Source organism: Ambystoma mexicanum, chromosome 8 (assembly GCF_040938575.1).
Source record: "Ambystoma mexicanum isolate Mex_15411 chromosome 8, UKY_AmexF1_1, whole genome shotgun sequence".
In the NCBI taxonomy this organism is placed as follows: Eukaryota; Metazoa; Chordata; class Amphibia; order Caudata; family Ambystomatidae; genus Ambystoma; species Ambystoma mexicanum.
The window spans coordinates 1,607,258,268-1,607,279,421 of NC_090929.1; the positions used below are offsets into that span (position 1 = coordinate 1,607,258,268).

Below are 21,154 nucleotides of genomic sequence, written 5' to 3' on the forward strand. Positions count from 1 at the left end.
TTCATACATTCACCTAAATCCAACAGAAGTAAATTAAGAGACAGGGCGCTAATACGCAACCCTGTCTCAGGCCATTAGATGTCTTCATTTCCTTGGATAGTTCTCCGAACCTATTAAGGCAGATGTGTAAGGTGGTATCACAGTGAAGACCAATATGCTCAATAATCCTTTAGGCAATTTCCACTATCTTAGCTTACGCCATAAACATTCATGATAAGCCGAACGCCAGTGATAAATCGGCGAATGGTACACTACTGAGTACAAGACTTTTATTGCCCAAGTATTCCATTTTCAAGCCGTTTAATGTAGTACCAACACCCCTCCTGAAACCTGTTTGGAACATGGATAGGCGTCCCTCACTATTGACCTATTGTTCGAGCTTTTCCAGGGTCAAAGCGGTGTAAATCTTGCTCTCAACATACAGAAGGGCGGTAGGACTGTAATAACCACAGAGCAGATGTTGCTGGACAGCCTCCAGCAGGAAGGTAGTGTCCAGACAGCAGCCAAAGAGCTTTGTGCCCTTTGTTAGGCCAATTGGAGGGTTAAGATTACTCAGAGAACACTATCAGTGTGTCTGATCCCTTAGCAGGGATTAAGCCAAAACAAATGTACTTTTAGAGTTTTCATGACCTGGCTTCTTCTCAAAAGGGGCTCATTTCAATGCGAATGGGAAGACTGGCGGCGAGGAACCTCACTTCATCCCTGTCCTGTCCATGGTATAGTGTCAGGTCTAGGGCATTATCTATGTGGAGTGGATGTTGGCAGAGGAATATTTGTGGTGGCTCCTGGGTTCCCATGCAAAACATCTGCCCTCTGCCAAAATGCAGTGGAATCAGCGTGAAGCTTGCCCGCGTCTGTGTATTCCTAGCTATCGGTAGTGACAGTGGGCGTCATTACCATGGATTGCTACCTATTCTGTCTGCCCTTTGCACGCGTAAAAGACCTGGCAGAGTCCATAGAGTTCAGGGCCTCCCTACCCGCATCAACATGTTATCTGGACTGAGACACCTGCAGATTCCCTCTGGAGAGCAGCGAAACACCTGCTCTGTGCAGGATATCCCAATTAAATTCACCTGGAGGGACAGAGGCATTCATTTTCACTACATCTTTGACCACATCCAAGCTATTTCATCAAAATGTGCCTGTAAGTCTAGCAAATTAGCAAATGATTTAGAGAGCAATGGACTCCCTTGTGATTTCCAAGAAAGTATTATTTTTATGTCTTGATTTAGGTGCATTGAGTGCAAGTACTGGGATAGCAATAGGTGCTTATAACAGGAAAGAGGTGTATTGTTATATGTGGGTACACCCTAGTGCTGGAATAGAAAGGTGGGCAGCATGTCAGGACTCGGGTGCACTGGCATACTGGTGTGTTGATCTCTAGGTGACAATTGAGGTAGCGTTTCTGAGCTATGTGTTGGTACCAATAAAGCAATTGAACCCGAGGGGGTGGGGGGGTTTACCGGTCTGGTAATGCCCTCAGGGCGATAGTTACAAGCCCGAGCGGAGCAAGGGAAATAACTTAGCCCTGGGGGCATTACCACAGTGGTAATGCCCCCCATCCGAAGGGCCTATTGTTATTAGTACCCCAGCATGTTGTACCAGGGTACTAATAGTGTTTTTTCTCGAGTTGCGAAACAGTGTGAAAGCCATTTCTCAACTCAAGAAATAAAAGAAATAAAATGACCACCAGGGTTCGGGATGAAGGGACTACACGTATTCCAGGGATGTCATTTGGTGGTTGCCAGGGGTAGCAGCTGATACCCCTAGCTCCCCCTCTGCTATCCCTAGACCTGTCCTTGCGACCCCTGGGACACTGGAAAAAGAGGCAGTGCCAAGAGCAGATATCTGTGTTGCACCTGAAAACGGAGGTTGTAAATGCAGCTAAATGTGCCACAGCTTTTTTCACTTGGAATCTTGATCTCGTTAGCTGGAGAAATAACAGGAATGCAGGAGAAACCATGAAGCTGCCATCACTAACAGTTTGGCAGTCCATTGGTGAAGAATGCCTGAATGTTTGGGTTCAGAGACGGGGATGTCGGTGCTGCTCATTCCCAGTACTGTAGCAACAGGAAGGGCATGGGGGATAGGTCTAGCTAGCTGGGAATGGGTAGGAGCAGCCTGCAGTACTCAGTGACAGCACAGCATGAACACATATCTCATCAGTGTTTCTCATTGTATGCTTTGCACATCCAGGGAGCCACTGGGCCTGTGATGAGAGGGCTGTTCCCGAGTGGCTTCTGACACCAATCCTGCCTGGGCACTGTTTGACCTGACCCAGATCTGCCAGACCTGCATCACAGGCACACTGTAAATGGATGCAAGGTGGATAATTCATTTACATGAAGTTGCCCTTGGCCTTTGAAAACCATATGTTGCAACAATATATATAATTGGAAGGATAGCTCAGGGGCAGTGCACTGTTCCAGTGCTTTGACTCTGCAGGGAACTGGCATTAAGCAAGATATAAAGGACCAGAGAAAATAATTAAATGGGCCTTTTCTAGGGGAGATCTCATGGAGCTGCTGCTGCTGCTGCTGCTGCTGCTGCTGTTTACATTTTAAAATGTCTGTGACCTGCAACACAGCCTTCCCCTCTATATCCCTCTAACAAAAGAAACTGGCGGTTACTTACCAAATAAGCAAAACAGAATGGTGATGGAAGGTTGCAAATCATTCATAACCACTGGCACAGCTCTGGGCAACCCTCCAGACCATTGTTTTTCAGCCTGCCAAGCCACCACAGAAGGGCAATAGTCAAGATTCCCTTGACTATATGTGGAAACGTCAGGTTGCCCGTCCGCACAGTTTGGTGCTGTTCCGCTGGTCAGTCTGCCCTGCACTGCATCTGCCCACCATATTCCCTGCACGCATACAAGTACTGCTCTCAATTCTGGTCGCTTTGCTCCTCAGAATTGTTTCACTGCTTGTTTCATTACGGTGCTACCAGTGTCACGCTAGGTAGACCCGCCCCCAGGTGCTTCATTTCCTTGATCTCAAACAAGACCTCACCTCCAGTCATGGGTTGCCCAAGCCAAATGTCCCTTCTTGTGGCAGCTCAGAAGGCTGCACTGGAGGCAATTGTTTTAAAATACCTACAGGAACACAGAGAGGGCAGTTATACATCTACTAATCCAGCATTCTCGACCGATGCCACCATAGACAAACACCCATATTAGAACTAAAGCGTGTGCTGCAAACTCTCATCTCAGAACAGGTTATCATGCCATGTTCTTTCTGGAGAGGAGCGCCTGCTACCTTTTTTGAAGTATTTGCAAGGAACTTGGGGTTGGGCACCATGAGTTACCTGGGGGCAACCAGACGTGGACTCTCTGCTCACTGTGCTTAGAGAGGAACAGCTTCACCTCACTGGTGAGGCCCAGCAAGGCTGAAACACGTGTATGGGGTTGCTGTTGGTACTCTTGTTCAGAGAGGAATTGCCATAGCATTTCGGTGCTGGACTGCCCATGTGGGCGGGACAAATACTGAAATGCAAATGGATATTTACCATCTGTGAAAGGTACAGTGAGCAAAAAGCTTGTGCTGCAAACTCTCATCTCAGAACAGGTTATCATGCCATGTTCTTTCTGAAGAGGAGTGCCTGCTACCTTTTTTGAAGTATTTGCAAGGAACTTGGGGTTGGTCACCCTGAGTTACCTGGGGGCAACCAGACGTGGACTCCCTGCTCACTGTGCTTAGAGAGGCACAGCTTCACCTCACTGATGAGGCCCAACAAGGCGGAAACACGTGTATGGGGTTGCTGTTGGTACTGTTGTTCAGAGAGGAATTGCCATAGCATTTCGGTGCTGGACTGCCCATGTGGGCGGGACAAAGACTGATATGCAAATGGATATTCCCCATCTGTGAAAGGTACAGTGAGCAAAAAGTGTGTGCCGCAAACTCTCATCTCAGAACAGGTTATCATGCCATGTTCTTTCTGGAGAGGAGCGCCTGCTACTTTTTTTAACATTTATGAACTAAGACTGTAGATCTACAAACTCTACAGGCATCTCTCCTTAACACAAGATCAATGAATGCTCATTTCAAAGACGTGCACAACTATATACTGGAACAAAACCTAGATCAATTATGCCTTACAGAAACATGGCTGCAAGACTTTAGTGCCAGATAACTACATGTTCTTCTCCCAAAACCGTGAGACTGGTAAAGGGGGGGGGAGTGGCTATTATTGCTATAGAAGAGCTACATCTCTATGAAACTCCTCTCACCTGTCCAGGGTGTGAGATTATTCATCTCAAATGCACTCTGACCCACTCCTCCTGCATTAATATCGTACTTGTGTACTTGCCACCGGAAAATATGCCCAACTTTAAGGAGGACCTTACCCAAATACTATCACCACTTAATAAATCAGACAGTGCTACCCTAGTCCTGGGAGATTTGACAATCAACCTAGAAATGAGCTTAAACAACTGTGAATTTGATGTATTAAATCAGGAACCCACACACAGCAACAGATCAATTCTGGACTGGGTGATTGGTCAGATTTTAGACATTAGAATTACGGGAACTAAGCCATGTATCTGGTCAGACCATTCTTTTGTTGAATTATATATTCACCCCCCGGCAGGGGTTCAGATCCTGTCTTCAATGCATAGGTGCATCAGACTGTAAACCACACTTTACAACAGGAGTTCCCTATGCCTTCCAATTATTTACAGTTGTGACATATGCAGACATGAGACTTTTAGGTGCTCCAGGTGTACCACAGCTCCAAACATCAGGACTACCACAGCTCCAAACATCAGGTCTACCACAGTTCCAAACATCAGGTCTACCACAGTTCCAAACATCAGGTCTACCAAAGCTCCAAACATCAGGTGTACCACAGCTGCAAACATCAGGTGTACCACAGCTGCAAACATCAGGTGTACCACAGTTCCAAACACCAGGTCTACCACAGTTCCAAACATCAGGTCTACCACAGCTCCAAACATCAGGTGTACCACAGCTGCAAACATCAGGTGTACCACAGTTCCAAACATCAGGTCTATCACAGCTCCAAACATCAGGTGTACCACAGATGCAAACATCAGATGTACCACAGCTGCAAACATCAGGTCTACCACAGTTCCAAACATCAGGTCTACCACAGTTCCAAACATCAGGTCTACCACAGCTCCAAACATCAGGTGCACCACAGCTGCAGACATCAGGTCTACCAAAGCTCCAAACATCAGGTCTACCACAGTTCCAAACATCAGGTCTACCACAGCTCCAAACATCAGGTGTACCACAGCTGCAAACATCAGGTCTACCACAGTTCCAAACATCAGGTCTACCACAGTTCCAAACATCAGGTGTACCACAGATGCAAACATCAGATGTACCACAGCTGCAAACATCAGGTGTACCACAGTTCCAAACATCAGGTCTACCACAGCTCCAAACATCAGGTCTACCACAGCTCCAAACATCAGGTGCACCACAGCTGCAAACATCAGGTCTACCAAAGCTCCAAAACATCAGGTGCACCACAGCTGCAAACATCAGGTCTACCACAGCTCCAAACATCAGGTGCACCACAGCTGCAAACATCAGGTCTACCAAAGCTCCAAACATCAGGTCTACCACAGCTCCAAACATCAGGTCTACCACAGCTCCAAACATCAGGTCTACCACAGCTGCAAACATATAACTAAAGCAGGGAACCGGCATGTCACAAGTGTACCATTGCAGAACAGTGAGCTGACATATGGTGGTGAGGATTGGTGACAAAATCTCAAGGAGCCAAGATTATATTTTATGGACATTGTTGTCTTCAAATGCACTGCAATATCTGTGTCAGGGGATACACAACTTCAAATTGTGCTCTCATATTTTACTGCGGTGCCACCAGTCATTGGTGTGAGCTGAGTGCCAGCCAGTCTTGGGGTTCACAGAGAGTACAAGAAGTCATTCCTTACTTGGTCAAGCTCATCAAAACCACTTAAGGTTATTGTGTTTTAGATGAACATTAAGTAGTCTTGAGTAACTGTTGAACAGTAGAGAGAGTTATGCAGCAAATTAAAATTACCTGAATGATTGGAATCTATGCATAAATTGAGCAAAGCACAGAGCAGTGGAGCATAAAATTGAATATTGATTTTCAATTAGTTGGCTCTTTGTTTCATAGTCATGCTAAATTTAGTTTTTTATATCCAGTCTGCGATGAGGTCAATCAATTCCGTTAACATCGGCCATGTAATCCACTAACATAATCAACCCTTTCAGTTAAGACGAAAGCAGAAATTGAATAACCTTGCTGCATTCACCCCTAACAGGAAATTGCAAACCTCTAGTGTCTTTATGCCGCATGTTGTTGGGTAACGGGGAGATCACAATTCCATTTGCCCTACTGCATTTGCCTTTCACGAACACTGCATTCACAATGCAAATTATTGGCTGGTTGAAAAAGCAAGAAATATCACGTAATTGAATTTTAACACTGAACCCCTCTCCTTTGTATAGGCTACTATTCCTGGAGGAACCCTGGCAGAGGCTCCTGGTTTGTGCAGTCTCTTTGCCAGGTGCTTTCAGAACAGGGCAAACAGCTGGAGATCATGCAGATCCTCACCAGAGTCAACTTCATGGTGGCCACCAGCTGCGAGTCATGGTCCGAAGACCCCCGCTTCAGTGAGAAGAAACAGATACCCTGTATGGTGTCGATGCTGACGAAGGAACTTTACTTCTGAAAATGAATTCCAGGTGGCTGGAACCGGCCATTATCTTCAGGGAGGTGTGCATCCAGCCTAGACCTCTTCGCGGAAGGCTGGTGAACTTGTGACACTTGACATGCACTCCGGTTGACACAACGGCATCACTTTATTTTTGGTTTATCGATTAGCGCATCACAATCATGTTCTCCTTGTTGTGCTATTTCACCTTGATTCCTGCAAGGAAAGGCACAATTCATAGCTTTTGGTGTCATGAATTCTCATTCCACTGTAATTGACGATCTGTGTTCAGTCTTCATCCTTGTATAATATGCTTATATGCTTTAAAAATGCTTTTGTTAAGCAATGTATTATGATTGAATATATATATATATATATATATTTACATATATAGTTTCATACTGGAAGAAAGATGCTGAGTACATTGAGTTACACTTCATGCCATTGTCCAGGATAACGCAGTTGTTTAGCAGTGATGCACATATGTAAAGGACAGTGTATTTTCTCCTTTTTCTTTGTTGCCTGGTAGTACCACCGTGAAGCACTGCCATGTATTATTGCAATTTGATAATGCGTGCCAGACAACTGATGGGAAAAATAACCCCGGAAAATACTATGTTTTTTTAGGAAGGTAGTGGGGAATGTGCTTCTTTTACTCCAGGATTACAAACTTCAATCCAAGAGAAGCAATGTAGGATGTCATGACGATAACCCATTCCCAATCATCTTTTGTGAAATGGAAGCCATTTTGTATTAAACATACAGCCGTTGTGTAACTCACTCACTTGCATAGACGTGTTTGTTAAGTTCTCATACTTGCTGTGAAACACGATGTGCCTCGGCTGTGTCTTGTCTGCTGACCTCATCACATAAAAACTAGTTATGCTATTTATACTAAAAGGGTCACTTTCACCTCCTAAAGAAGGACACCCAACAATAGGCTTCTCTAACCGAATAGCAGGGTATCTGTGCACCTCCTTACACCCCTAACCCCCCAACCTTTCTTCCAGGCTTCACTGGGCCAAACAGAGGACTGGTCCATGCCGCAAAGCTACACGCTTGTTTGTAAAGTTGAGTGTGTATATATACATTCTAAACCATAGTTTGATTGTATTTCATTTGCAGGACATAGCCTTGGGATGCAAGTGTCCATATCTTGGGTCAGGATTATAGCCTGGTGCAGAAAGTCTTTTATGTATGTATTTGGGATTGGTTGTTGACCTGGTATTTATCTCCATGCCAATGGCAGTGGTTACTGTTTAGTTCACTGTGATAGGTGGGCTACAGAAACCGCAAGTTTACCCTATGGTTACAGTGTTGCTTGTGCTGTGGCAAACCATATACCTAATGTTTGTTCTACCTATCGATTCTATGGCATGGTACACCTCCTAAAATGGATCTTAATCTCTTTTATTCAACCACAGCAGAGAGAAACACAAAAGTGAAGAAGTAACTACAAATCACATAATCCCCTGCAGTGTACCACAGAAGTCTCCCTATAAATCCAAATCCCCTCCTTGAAGCAGTCCTTCCTCTCTTTTCCAAATGCACAGCAAGCTAAGTAACTGGGCGCTTGCAGTTGGGAGGCAGGGGATGTGACGTAATTAGGACCTCACTGGAGACCTTTTGGATTCTCTTGTGGGGCAGTATGTATCGCCTAGAGTGGGTTGCTTTGATGTAGCCTGGGGGAGAAGCCTGACTTGGCGTCCCGTTCTCCCTCGTGAAGAACGGAGGATTTGGTATTTCTGGAGCTATTGCTCCAGCCGCTCTTTGCGCAGCGTAGAGAGCATGTTTCAGTGTTGCAGAGTGGCAAGGCCGGATTCCCAAGTCTAAATTGATTTTTCTCCTCAGTCCACGTACCATGCATAGTAGAGGAAAGCACCCTCGAGTGTGTACTGATGGGCGTCCATCTCGGATAAGACAACCAGGACCCGATTCACGGAAAGTTGCGCATTTCTCCCGCAATTACCATGCACCGAGAATGACACTGCGCAAGCTTGCACGCAGAATAAAAAATGTGCGCCCCGCAAATTCATGGAATATAATGCGCAAAGTAACCAATACTGAGTCGTGCCTGGAATGCCCACGACACGCCCCCATGCAAAACACAAACAGCCAGAACAGCTATCTTTGTGTAGAGTCCCCCTCAAGCAGGCCTTCATCTCGGGGACACTGCAAAGTGGCCCCTGTAACTGTTGCCGGCACCCCGACAACATGCGTATGAAAATTCGTAATTCAGGTTAAACTCAGAGCATCAGCGTGCGAATCGCTGTAGCCCATTCCTGCACCCCGCTACACTGCATACGCGCATCCCTAAGTTAGATCGGAACCCTGGTTGTATACATGCACCCCTAAATCCAACATGCAAAGCCACCTCTGCACTGCGATTCTTATGCGCATGTGTCTTTACGCCTGCCTTTGGGTGGTGTAGAGATCGAGGGATTTGTGTGGCCATTTCCATGCCGAGAGGCTGCGCATGTGGTTTGGTGAATATGTGTCATTTGGTTCACTTGTGGGCGTGCGAGGGACTGCCTGTGGAACGTCCCTCGGAGCGCCCACTTTTTTGCATGTTCTTCCCCTCTACGCAAGCCACACCCATGCTCTGTGTGGTGTCACGCGCAAGAGCTCGATGGCTCACAGATATGTGCCAAGCAGGCGCTAACTCCACGCAAGTCCTTGAAAAGTCCTGCATATTCGATTCCATGAATCAACTAACAGGATTTTGCATGCAGTTCCCTATTTCCCATGCAAATTGTTTAACAAATCTGGCCCACAGTGTCTTGGTTCTCTCCTGGCTTTCTAGATTTTGGCCGCAGGAGGGCAATTTTACACACATTCTTGTCCACCTGTCCCAGAAAGACAGGAATATGTATTCGCTCATTTTGGATATTGTTTGAGAGGAAGAGGAGGAGGAACCTCCTCTAGACAATGACATTGGGCAGGAACATTTTGTTTCTTTTGCTAATTCATCACTCTCCCAAGCTGTTGATAAGGCCTTTGAGCAAAAAAAGTCTTCCTTAATCCAGACCATTAAGATCTTGGTCTCTGAAGCTCTGGCTTGTGGGGCACCCAATTCCTCTTCCCTTTGTCTGTCTAGGGCAGGGTGACATGGAGTTAGGCCCATCTCAAGCCCCTTGTACGCGGAAACACCATGAGCTTGGGGCCTCCTTTGTTGATTATCCTCATTCCGGTAAACCCGGCCCTGTGGCGTTTCTGAAGCCATCTATGATAGAGTTGCTGCAGGTACTCAATAGACCCTGCGGCCCAGGGGAGCAGCACACCGAAGCTAAGAGAGCCAGGAGGGTGGCTCTGGACCCCATTCCTCAGGAATCCTGGATGGATGGTAGCTGTCCGTTGGACGCCGGGGAGGGCTCTGTCTGGCTTGCAGGATGCCTGGGGGAATCCCATGTTTTGCCCAGAATTGCTGTTTCATCCTGATTTTAGGGAGTGGGCTCCCAGTCAGGTAGCTGAAGAGTACAGTGGCACTTTCTTCTGATGCAAGATGGAGTCTGCAGACAGAAGCATGATGAAAGCAGGGTATCCCCACCCATCCCTTTCCCATAATATGGCCTCCACACCATCTTTCGATCCAAAGTGAAATGCATTCTTCTCGAGTTCCTGTCAAGATGTCTCAAAGGGGGTACCAAGCAGATTATTAAATGTCTCTGTCCATTTGGTATAAATGTTAGATCTTTCTGCAAAAGCCAATGCTTCTGGAGGTTCTGTGGCCCCGGTTGAAGACTGGGCTTAGAGAGCTGTTTGCTTCATTTTCCTGCAGGAGAGAAGAAAGGGTTAATTGCTGAAGTTCAGTTCCAAATTGGGAGGTGTGGCTGACAGAAAGGGAGCTGAGGCCTTTGGATCCACTTATTTTTGGTGATGATTTCATCAAAGAACTTGGGCGCTATGTGAACACCTTTACCTCCCTGCAGAAGGTCCACTCTTCTCTGAAGGGGCCATGCAGCCTGCCGAGAACCCTGCTCAACAGGTCTGGCAATATCTGGACAATCTGAGCCCTTCAACACACCACAAAGATTCAGATCTGCCCTCAGTGATCCTAATGCAGACGTGGTTAAGGATTCAGACGTGGTTAAGGATTCAGCGGTGGAAGAGGAAGAGCAGCCTTTACCCAGGCAGCTATGACAGGGTGGATGCCCAAATAGGGGGCTGATTAAGATCCTTTTCAAGAAATTGGTTGCTGGCTTCTCGAGAACCGTGGGTTTTGCATACTGTAAGGGGGTTTCATTTGGAATTCTTAAGGCCTCCGGTCCAGTATCGCTTTCTGACGAAGGAGGATCGATTTCTAATCCATCAGTAGATCGTGGACCATTTGACCAAAAGGGCCATAGAAAGGGCATTCATTCACTTGAGGGGTTTTCTCAATGCAATTTTCTTGATAAGAAAGATAAGGGGTTCAGGCCAGTGATCAGTCTGAGGACGTTAAACCATTTTGTGGCATATCGACACTTCAAGATGGCTACTCTTGCAGTTTTGAAAGGCATGTTGAGGCCAAGTGATTGGTTCGAGAGGTTAGATCTCAAGGATGCTTACCTGATGGTCCCATCTTCAAACCACACAGGCTTTTCCTGCAGTTTCTGTGGGAGAGGAGATGCTATGCATTTTCTGTTCTGCCCTATGGTCTGTCTTTTGCACCGTGGTGCAATAACAAGCTTCACAGACCAGTGTATCTCGGGACAGAGGGTTAAGGCTTATAATGTATTTAGACAACGTTCTCATCATGAGTACCTCCACTGATATTTCTCACTGTCGTGCACATTTAGCCATTTCACTTTTGCAGACCCCAGGGTTTATTATGAACTTCTAGAATACCGATTTGGTTCCCTCTCAGCATATGCAGTGAATGGGGTTTGTGATAGATTCAAGGGCAGCCACTCTTAATGTTATGTTATGTTATCTGTATTTGTAAAGCGCACGGTTGTCCAAGGGCATCATGGCGCTAGAGAGGAGAGCTGCTCACGGGGGAGGAGAGCCAAAAAAGTAGAGAGCTAAAACAGAAGGGTCTTAAGTGCTCTTCTAAAACCAGGGTGGTTAGGAACATTACTTAGTACCAAGGGGAGATTGTTCCAGAGATTAGCAGCTGCGATAAAAAAGACCCTACCGCCAACCCTTTCACGATTGAATCTTTAACAAGATTAGCAGTGGAACAACGTAAATCGCGTTCAGGGAGGTAACGGGAGAATTTCAACTGCAGAAACTCAGCTCCTTGGCCGTGAATAGCCCGGTGGACAATACATAGAGATTTGAAATGGACATGCTGGCCCACCGGAAGCCAGTGAAGTTGGCGAAGCACTGGGGAAATATGAGCTCCATAGGGAGTGCCAGTGATTAGTCTGGCCGCCAGGTTCTGTATGTGCTGAAGCCGCTGTATTAGGCCAATTGGTTGTGACAAATACAAATAATTGCAGTAGTCCAAATGCGAAAGAACTAACACAGCCACCACGTGGGGGCTTCCGGTATCATGGGTAAAACCCTCTTCAGAACCCTGATCTGATGGTGGGCGGCTTGGCACACAGCTGTCACTTGGTTAGACATAGAGAGGCAGAGAGAATAACATCCAGGTTTCTTACTTTGCTTACTGGACTAGGAAGGGGCCCTCTTAGGCTTCACTCAAGTCGAGTACACAGTCTCAAGATGGAGCACAGGGAGTGGGGGGTGATCCCCTTGATGGTCATCTCAGTACGGCATCTTGCTTGCCGTATCACTCTTCAATATTCTTCCATTCAAGCGGTCTTCCCAAGCCCCCTGCATTACAGAGCTCTTCAGAGGCTCACAATTCTGGCTTTGCAAAGAGGTTTACTATATTTTCATGCTATTTTCCACTCAAGCAAAAGAAGAGTATCTTTCGTGGACAAAACACAAAGGCGTGTGGAGAGCCATTTTTCTCCCTCTTCCAGTTTGGAATTAGAGTCTGATGCAAAACAAAAAGGCTGTGGCGGGCAAGCAGTTATTATAGCACATAAACCGTTTGGAGCTGCTTGCCGGTTCTTTTGCGATCATGTGTTTCGCAAACCCGTTCTCCCATTGAGTGGTCTGCCTATCGATGGACATTACAGCAGAGGTCCATCACATCAACAAATTGTGGGGCACTTGCTCCAGGTATCTGGCAGAACTGGCAATGGCCTTTTGGGATTTCTGTCTGGGATACCGGATCAAGGTTGAGTCCAAGTACCTCCTGTGGGCTTTCAATCTGGCGGCAGGCTAGTGCTGCTGGCGCTAGATGGATTACAGTGACTGTAGAATACAACACCAGCTGTTTCTTTGTCTCCAGGAGTGTTGGGGTCTGCTTTGCTTGGATCTCTTTGCTTCTCGCCGGAACACCCAGTGGCTGGGATTTTTCAGTCGGCAGCTGGATCCGTTTGCCTGGGCAATAACTGCATTATTCCAGTGGTGGGGTCGAGGGAGGCATTAGGCATTTTCTCCATTCTCCTTGATTGTGCCCATGCTTCTTCAAGCGCAGGGACAGAGCACGGTTTTAGTTCTGATCAACCCTCTTTGGCACAGTCAACCTTAGTCCCCCCTTTTCCTACACATGGCCATGGCACCTCTTGTTTAGTTGCCAGTCACTCCGTTGCTTGACTCAGCCCCCCAATCCTCATCCACTGGGTTTACAGGGGTCTCAGTTGGTAGCCAGGAACGCTCGGCCAGAGGGTCTTTCGCAGTCAGCTAGAACACTCATTCAGGGATCCTGGGAACGCAACATGCTGAGATCCTATGAGGGGGATTCGAGGTCCTGGGTTCGCTGGTGCGGTTCAAGGCATCTGGATACCTTTCATGCAGGAGTAGCTGAAGGTGGTGAATTTTCTTGCAAGTTTAGCTGCATCACTGTCTTATCGTACGGTCAATACTTATCTATTTCCTTATACTATGCTTTGGTGGGTGGATTCCCGATGGAGGGGCATCGGTTCGTTTGCAGGCTTTAAAAAGGCATTATGCAGTGGTCTTCAAACTGTTGGTCTGGCACAACTAGGAGGGCCCGAAGGATGGGTAGGGGTTGGGTGTGATGCCCTTTAAAAAGTGAGTATGGTAACTGCATAGAATAGAAAATGAGCATACATGGCATATGTTTACTCGATGGGGACTCAGCATAAAAACGTTTGAATACCACAGTATTAGGGTGACCAGGCCTCCTCCCATATCCAAATATCCCTGTTTGTGGGACGTAGATCTGGTGTTCTCCTTGTATCAGGACTGGCTGATGAATGTGGCGCAGGCCCTCCTGGCTGAATTTGTGATTTTGATGTGTTCGGTATCCTTCAGAATGCTGGGGGATGTCAGGGCCTAGGGGCTTTCTGGGAGAGTTCTTTGCACACATGGGGTCAGGTTTCCTGTTCATCAGCGAAATCTAGTACTAGGATCATTTCTTTCCCTTCTTTTTCAGAGTTTTCCCAACTCTACCTGATTCTGGGTCTCATTACGAGGTTGGAGGTAGCCTTGCCGGTTTTACCAGCAAGGCTACCTCCAAACTCGCATCTGGGTCCGGCACCCGCAAATGGGCAATTACCGGGCTAATCCGGCCCAGGTCAGACCTGGTGGCAGCAAGGGCACCCGCGAGCAGAACTCCTAGTATGGCGGTACGGTAGCAACGGTGCCTTACCACCATACTTGTAATGAGGCCCTCTGAGTCTGTGTGAGTATGAGTCTAGGACTTCTTTTTTAGAGGCTTGGCTTTTCCTACCCTTTCGTAAACCTTTTCACCCAGTTTCCTCCCGCACTATGGCTAGGTAGATTCAGCGCAGTGATGGTTCTGATTGATGTGTATGTCTCACTTCGGGGCTCACTCAGCACAGGGTGCTATGGCCTCTAAAGTATTCTGCTCGGGCTCCTGACTAGAATATACAGCTGATAGGTCCAACGCAGCAACGTTCTTTTGATTTTATTGCAAGCCTATTGTGGACACTTTGAAAGCTGTATTGAAGAGGCCTTGAACGTGCACAATAGGAAGCCTCCATGGCATGCCATAAAATGGCGGCTGCTGCTAGCCTATGACGCAGAGCTTGGATTCTAGTAAAGGCATGGATGCAAGCATTACCCCACCCTCAGGTTATGATATGGCATTTGTAACACGCCTATACACAAGTGTTTCAAGGCGCGACGAGGCAGGGGGGGGGGGACAAGGGGAGACAGACAATGATCCTACTAGGCCAGGTGTCATTCAGATCGCGCAAGTGCAAGGGTAGAGGGGAAGGGAAAAAGTACAAGGGGAAAGGGAGAGGGGAAAGTGCAGTACAGGGTTAGTAAAATACAAGATAAATAATAAGGGCCAGCTGGTGGCAAGTGCAAAGTAAGTGCCGGGAGGAGGGGCTGTAGGGATACAGAGACAGTCCCGCAGTGCAAGGGTTGCCAGGGAGGCAGTGCAGTGGAGAGTGGCTGGGCCAAGGAACGAGATCGGTGAGCAGATTCAGTGCAGGTTCAGTGATTTTAGCAGGGGAGAGGGGGAGAGAAAGCGGAGGCAAAGAGGAAGGTTTTGAGGTGCTTCCGGAACCGGAGATGGTTCTCCTCAAGTTTCAGGGAGCCAGGAAGGCTGTTCCAGAGGGAGGCCCCTGCTGCGGAGAGAGATCTACCCCCAACTCGTTGCTTGGAGAAGCGGCTGACTCTGAGGGAGTTGGAGACGGATGAGCGAAGAGCTCGAGAAGGAAGATATTTAGGAAGAGAGACTTGGAGGTATTTTGGCCCAAGGCAGGATAGTTCAACTATCCTGCCAGGCTATTGTGCAAGTCTATGCAAAAAGGATGAACATACTCGTCCTTGGCACTTAAGGGGTTAATATCTCTTGTTTGTGTTCTTTAATGGAGATTTTGGAGCTTGTGGGAACTGTGGATCACTGCGCTTTAGTTTAGTTTGCTCAAAGTGCTTGTGTAGGTTTCTGTTGGTTGCCTGCCGCCTGTATGGGGATCTAAGAAGGACAGTGCGCCTGTTGTCCAAGTTTTTGTGAAGATTTGCTTGGGTGACTGAGATCCAATGGTCATACTCTGGCGCTGGCAAAGTGATACCTGTTATTAGCCGGTTGGATAGCACAGCGAGTAGAGCGCTCGCTTTGACATCTGTGCAGAACCTGCTGACACAGGTTTGAATCCCGGCAGGGTCAAACTCAGCCTTTCATCCTCCTGAGGTCGATAAATGAGCACCACACACCGTGGGTAATAATAAGCAGCGCTCAGATACCAGAGGGCTGGTAGCGCTATATAAATGCTAAATTATTTATTATTATTATTGAATATTTGTACATTTCCACACTTGGTAAGTGTTTGTGATCCTTTTTGATTTATTATTCATTTTTGTTCCATGCTTCACACAATGATTGTCACTCATGTGACTTACATTCTAGTTTGTCAGGGCTTTCCATAGTTATAAAAAGAAAGCATTTGCTTTAGCTTTAACTAGTGCTAACACGTGTTTTAACCTTAAGGTTTTTCTCAAGGCAATAACGTCAGTTGTGTAGTCCCGGTTGGTGAGGGGCTTGGTCAATGGAAAATGGTTGTACTGGATAGTAACTGTGCCCGGCTGGGTGTTGGAGTTGTACGAGGTCTCGCGGTGATCGTATTTTGAGAAGTGATGACGATCACCGCGAGACCAGCGCCAGAGTATGACCATTGGATCTCAGTCACCCAAGCAAATGTGTTTTTTTAACAGACAGGTAATTCTCTGGACAATCGTTCTATAAATTGGGAAGCTGGTTGGACTGGATGGTCATGATAGTTCTGGTCCACTCTGGCACTATTTCTTTTGCTTCCTCAAGTCTCGCTGGCAAACGGATGAAGGTTGCAAGTTCGAAAAGAGGAAGGACTGCTTCATGGGGGAGTTTATAGGGAGCCTTCTGGGGTGCACTGTGGGGGATTATGAAATGTGTAGTTACTGCTTCACCTTTCTTATTGCTGTGGAGCAATAAAAAGAGGTGAAGATGTGAAATGATCATCTCCATGCCTTCTGACTCTCCGTCATAGACTAGAACAATCAACGTCGTTCAAGCAATTTACAGCTCCATCTCAATGAATATCGACCACTAGCCAGCCGCCGTAAACACCAAAACACGTAGTAGTTATGAATCTCCGCACCAGCTCAAAACAATCAATACCCCCAAGTGAGCGACTGATATAGACACTGACACTGGCTACCAATGATGATGGTGTGTTCTCCTACAGGAACGTGCTCCCATCGACGCAGTACCTGCAAGATTAATAACACCGGCGGCTTATCAGTACCACACATAGGCCCTCATTACGACCCTGGCGGTAAGTAAGCTACATTACCGCCATGGCGGAATCATCGTTTACGCCATGGACCGATGGCGTAAAGAGCGCCATATTCCGACCCATCGCGCACGAGCATTACGCCATGGCGGTAATGTAAACTACGCCATGGCGTAAACAGCCCTTACCGGCATTGAATGCCGCGCTGGGTGACCTACCGCCACCCATCATAGCGGCAACCGTAATCAGCAGGCCCCGTAATTAGCGGTCACCGTAATTAGCGGTCACCGCAAATAAGCGGAACCGGAAGTAGTGTCATCGCGGCGGAACGGGAAAGAGCACAGCGGCCATATTTCAAAACACAATCCATTGCCATCCCACCCAACCACACTACATCCGACCCTGAAACCCTGTGAATCCCATTACCCACCCATTTCCTCACCTAACCATGCCAAAAGTTGTTAAAAAAGCCTGCGACAGGCAGCGGCAGGACCGCTTCAGTCGCGAAGAACTGACTATGCTGGCAGAAACGCTGCAGGAGAAGGCAGACGTCGTCTTCTCATCAGAGATGACGAGACCAGCCATAGCCCGGAAAAAAGCAGTATGGGAACTCGTGGCACAACGCATCAGTGCCATAGGTACCACCCCACGCACAGCCAGACAGTGCAGCAAAAGGTGGGATGACCTCCGGCTCCGAGTAAGGGGCATACTGTCAGCAAACAGCAACCTGGGATTGGCAACTGGCGGTGGAGCAGACTCCCCACTGAAGATGCAGCCATGGGAGGAGACAGTTCAGGTGCCAGTTCAGGCATGGAAAGGTGTGCTGACAGCATCAAGGCAGCCATCCAATCACGAACATATGCACGGAACTAGCCGCAGTGCGGAATATGATCAGTGAACTGATACGGACAATCATGGACACACGGCGTACCGAGCAGCCCGGTACCTCCTCAGCTGCAAGTTCGGCCCCATCCAGCCCCGTCCGCAGGTCATCCAGGAACCGGAGGAGTACAGGCAGGGGGGCCCCAGGTTCCGGGACAGGGGGCTGGCAATAGCGGCCGCACAGTGGACCACTAAAACATTACCCACTTCACCACAGGCACTGGCACTCCTTTGCAGGGATTTCTGGGGGGAGTGGGAGGGGGGATTGGGTGTGTTGGGGTGTTCAGGGGGGAGGGGGGATTGGGTGTGTTGGGGTGTTCAGGGGGGAGGGGCGATTGGGTGTGTTGGGGTGTTCAGGGGGGTGGGGGGATTGGGTGTGTCATATCTTTTCAGGAGCACAATACACTTTTACGTTTATCACAAACCAAATGTGTGGACATTGCTCATTGTGTATGTGTGCTTTATTGTTGTACAGTCTACAGTGTGCATATACCAGACACACACAGTGCCCCAAGTGCCGTCCACATGTTACACGCACACGCAGTGTGTGCTAGAAGCATTGGTCAATGATATTATGACGCATTTCACGGCCCTCCTGTGCATCGCTGCCTCCTTGAGGTGCTGCCCCATCCCCACCCTCATCATCCTCATCATCAGGTGGTTGCAGTTCTGCGTCAGGGGGCAGAGGCACGTTACGTCTGACACACATATTGTGTAGCATGACACATGCCATGACGATCTTTGCAACCTTCTCATGGCGGTACAGGAGTGCCCCGCCAGACCTGCTGAGGCAGCGGACACGTGCCTTCAGTAGGCCAAAGGCCTGCTCTATCACCACACGGGTACGTGCATGGGCACGGTTGAAGTCCTCCTCATGCTGGTTCTGTGGGTTCCGGACTGGTGTAAGGAGCCACCTCTTCAGGGGATAGCCTGCATCACCTGTAAATGGGCAACAATGTATGTGTCAGGAATGAGATTGCTTTCTTAACATCACGCGCCACCATGCCTTGCATTCAACTGTTACTTTGCACCAGATTTAGTTGTGCTAATGGATTCACACTATGCAACCGGTATTTGTTCATGGCTCTCTTGTACTGTTTTGCATGCCAAGACACAATGCATGGGGGGAAAATTGCCTTGTGAGTGCCCATCCACTGTGTCCGTTCAGGCCAATACTTTATGTGACCTGGCACGTGTCCTGTGAGGTCAATGCTCACATGATTGCAACATTGCTGTCTGGCTCATTATGACCCCAGGGAACAATACTGGTGTCAATGGGGGGAGTTTGTGGGTCTTGCTGTCTGTGTAGTGGTGCATTGATGTTCCTGTCCGACATGTGCTCCTTTGTGCGCAGTTATGGGGGACAGGCCTTTCAGTTGATGGTGTTTGGTGACGTGCATGTAGGTGCGTTCCTTTGGAGTCAATTTGGTCACATTTCGTACAATGCACTTGCAGATGGTTGTGTCATGGTTGGGGTACACTTTCATTCACATGTTAGGGCAGATTAGATCAGGCATTATGTATACTGTTGTCAGATGACGTGAGTGCTGCCTCAGGGTATGATCTGGCTACTGCTAGTCGCAGCCATGTGACGTATGCATCATTCCCCCCCCCTTTCTTCCAGGTGCAATATGCATTGGTACGTCGATCACCTACTCACTTCGCATTTCCATGCTCATGACATTAGACTCACCGAGTAGGCAGGATCTTGGGCCTGCATGTCGCTCCATGTAGCGTGGTATTGTGGAGTTCCGAAGGACCATTGAATCATGCGTTGATCCGGGGAATCGGGCACAACAATGTGTGAAGATCCTGTTGGAGTCGCAGACCATTTGCACGTTGATTGAGTGAAATAGTTTACGGTTGCAGTATGGTACCTCCATGGCATGTGGGACCACCAATTCAACATGGGTGCAGTCGATGGCACCAATGCAACCAGGTATGCCAGCTAGTGCATGGAAACCCACTTTGGTGTTGGCAATCTCCTGGGCAGACCGTGGCAATGAGATGTGGTCGTCTGTGTGCTTGAGGAGGGCATACGTGTACGTGAGAATAATGGTTGGGATATGCCATGCAAGTGGCCCACTGTGTGCTGGTAGGTGCCTGTGGCCAGGAAGTGGAGCACGGACACGACCTTCAGTAGGGGCGGGATGGCGGTGGGTGTTTCTATCATGCTGACGATGTTGTTGTGTATCATGTGCACAATGTTGGTGATGGTGTCCCGGTCCAGTCGGTACAGGGTGTGGATCTGCTCTGCGGTGAGGTTGAATGGACTGGCTCTGATGCGTGGGATTGGGGGCTGCCTGTGTGGTGCCACTGGCTGTGCTGGTGGGGCTTGCTGGCCCTGCCTTGCCCTCCTTCTCCTCCTGCGTCTCCTCTGTGCAGGTTGTTGTTGTTGTTGCAGTTGTTGCAGTTGTAGCACTCGCATTGCTATCAGGTCCTCCAGCCCCAACATTGCTAGTCCTATTGGTAACATTGTGGAGTGTGACTGGGGCTTGTAGGGGTGGGGTGTGCTCTTTTTGCACTGGGAGAGTCTGTATTGCCTCCACCTGTGCTGATTCTGTGCACCTGTGGCAGCTGGGGACACTGCTCATGGCCATTTACGGTTGGTTCGCGATGGCGGAATTAGCGCCATGGCGGTAAGGTACTTTACGGCCTTGGCGATGGCGTTAGGGGCATGTCCGCTTGGTTTGTGATCTGCGTAGCTTTGCGCCATGCCGGTATTTACGGCATGGTGGGTCGCGCGCGCGTGACCTTGGTGCTGTTAGCGGCACCGAAAACTACGATGTCGCTAATTGCACTATTGCGGGTCATAATCGGACCGAGCGGTAAACGATGCCGGTATTCATTTACCGGCATCGTTTTCCGCTTACCGCCTGGGTCGTAATGAGGGCCATAGTTCCTGTTAAATCATTTCTAACCTTGTTATAAATTTCATGTTTGGTTACGAACGAAAGCCACCGACCTTTGAACTGTGAACAACTATTCAAATATCAACAATGAGCGGTTCTTTTTTATGAATAAACAAAACAACAGAGTCTAAGTTTATGAAGTAATTTTTTTGTTGTGCTTGTGTATTTGATTTAGGAACCACATAGTTTTAATTAAAAACACGCAAGTAATCCCTAGCTGTCTGGTTGTGGGAGTAGTTATTGGAGCTGAACTGAGCTGGAGACCTGCTGGTGAACAGACCAGAAGCTTCATATTACTAATTGCCAAAGGCTGGAAATATAGATGTTCCTGTATGCCTTTTCCACCTAAATCCCCCCTGCATATTACATCTAAAGTCTCTGCAGGCATTACCTGGTCACGGTTGTTACTAAAACAAGAACTGGTTAATTCAGATCAATACGGCTTTCTACCAGTTAAGTCATTATGGATAAACATCAGA

The 21,154-nt window shown here is 47.9% G+C and overlaps 1 protein-coding gene across 5 annotated transcripts in view; it reads left to right on the plus strand.

Moving 5' to 3' along the window:
- The window catches only part of LOC138473240 (caspase-7-like), an 865,808-nt gene extending 858,352 nt beyond the window's left edge, over nucleotides 1-7,456 (plus strand). For all 5 annotated transcript variants that reach the window (XM_069611856.1, XM_069611854.1, XM_069611855.1 and 2 more), the window contains one exon: nucleotides 6,471-7,456. In XM_069611856.1, coding sequence (XP_069467957.1) covers nucleotides 6,471-6,694 — 224 coding nt within the window. In that variant the 3' untranslated portion in view covers nucleotides 6,695-7,456. The remainder of the gene's footprint in view (nucleotides 1-6,470) is intronic.
- Nucleotides 7,457-21,154: the final 13,698 nt, after the last annotated feature.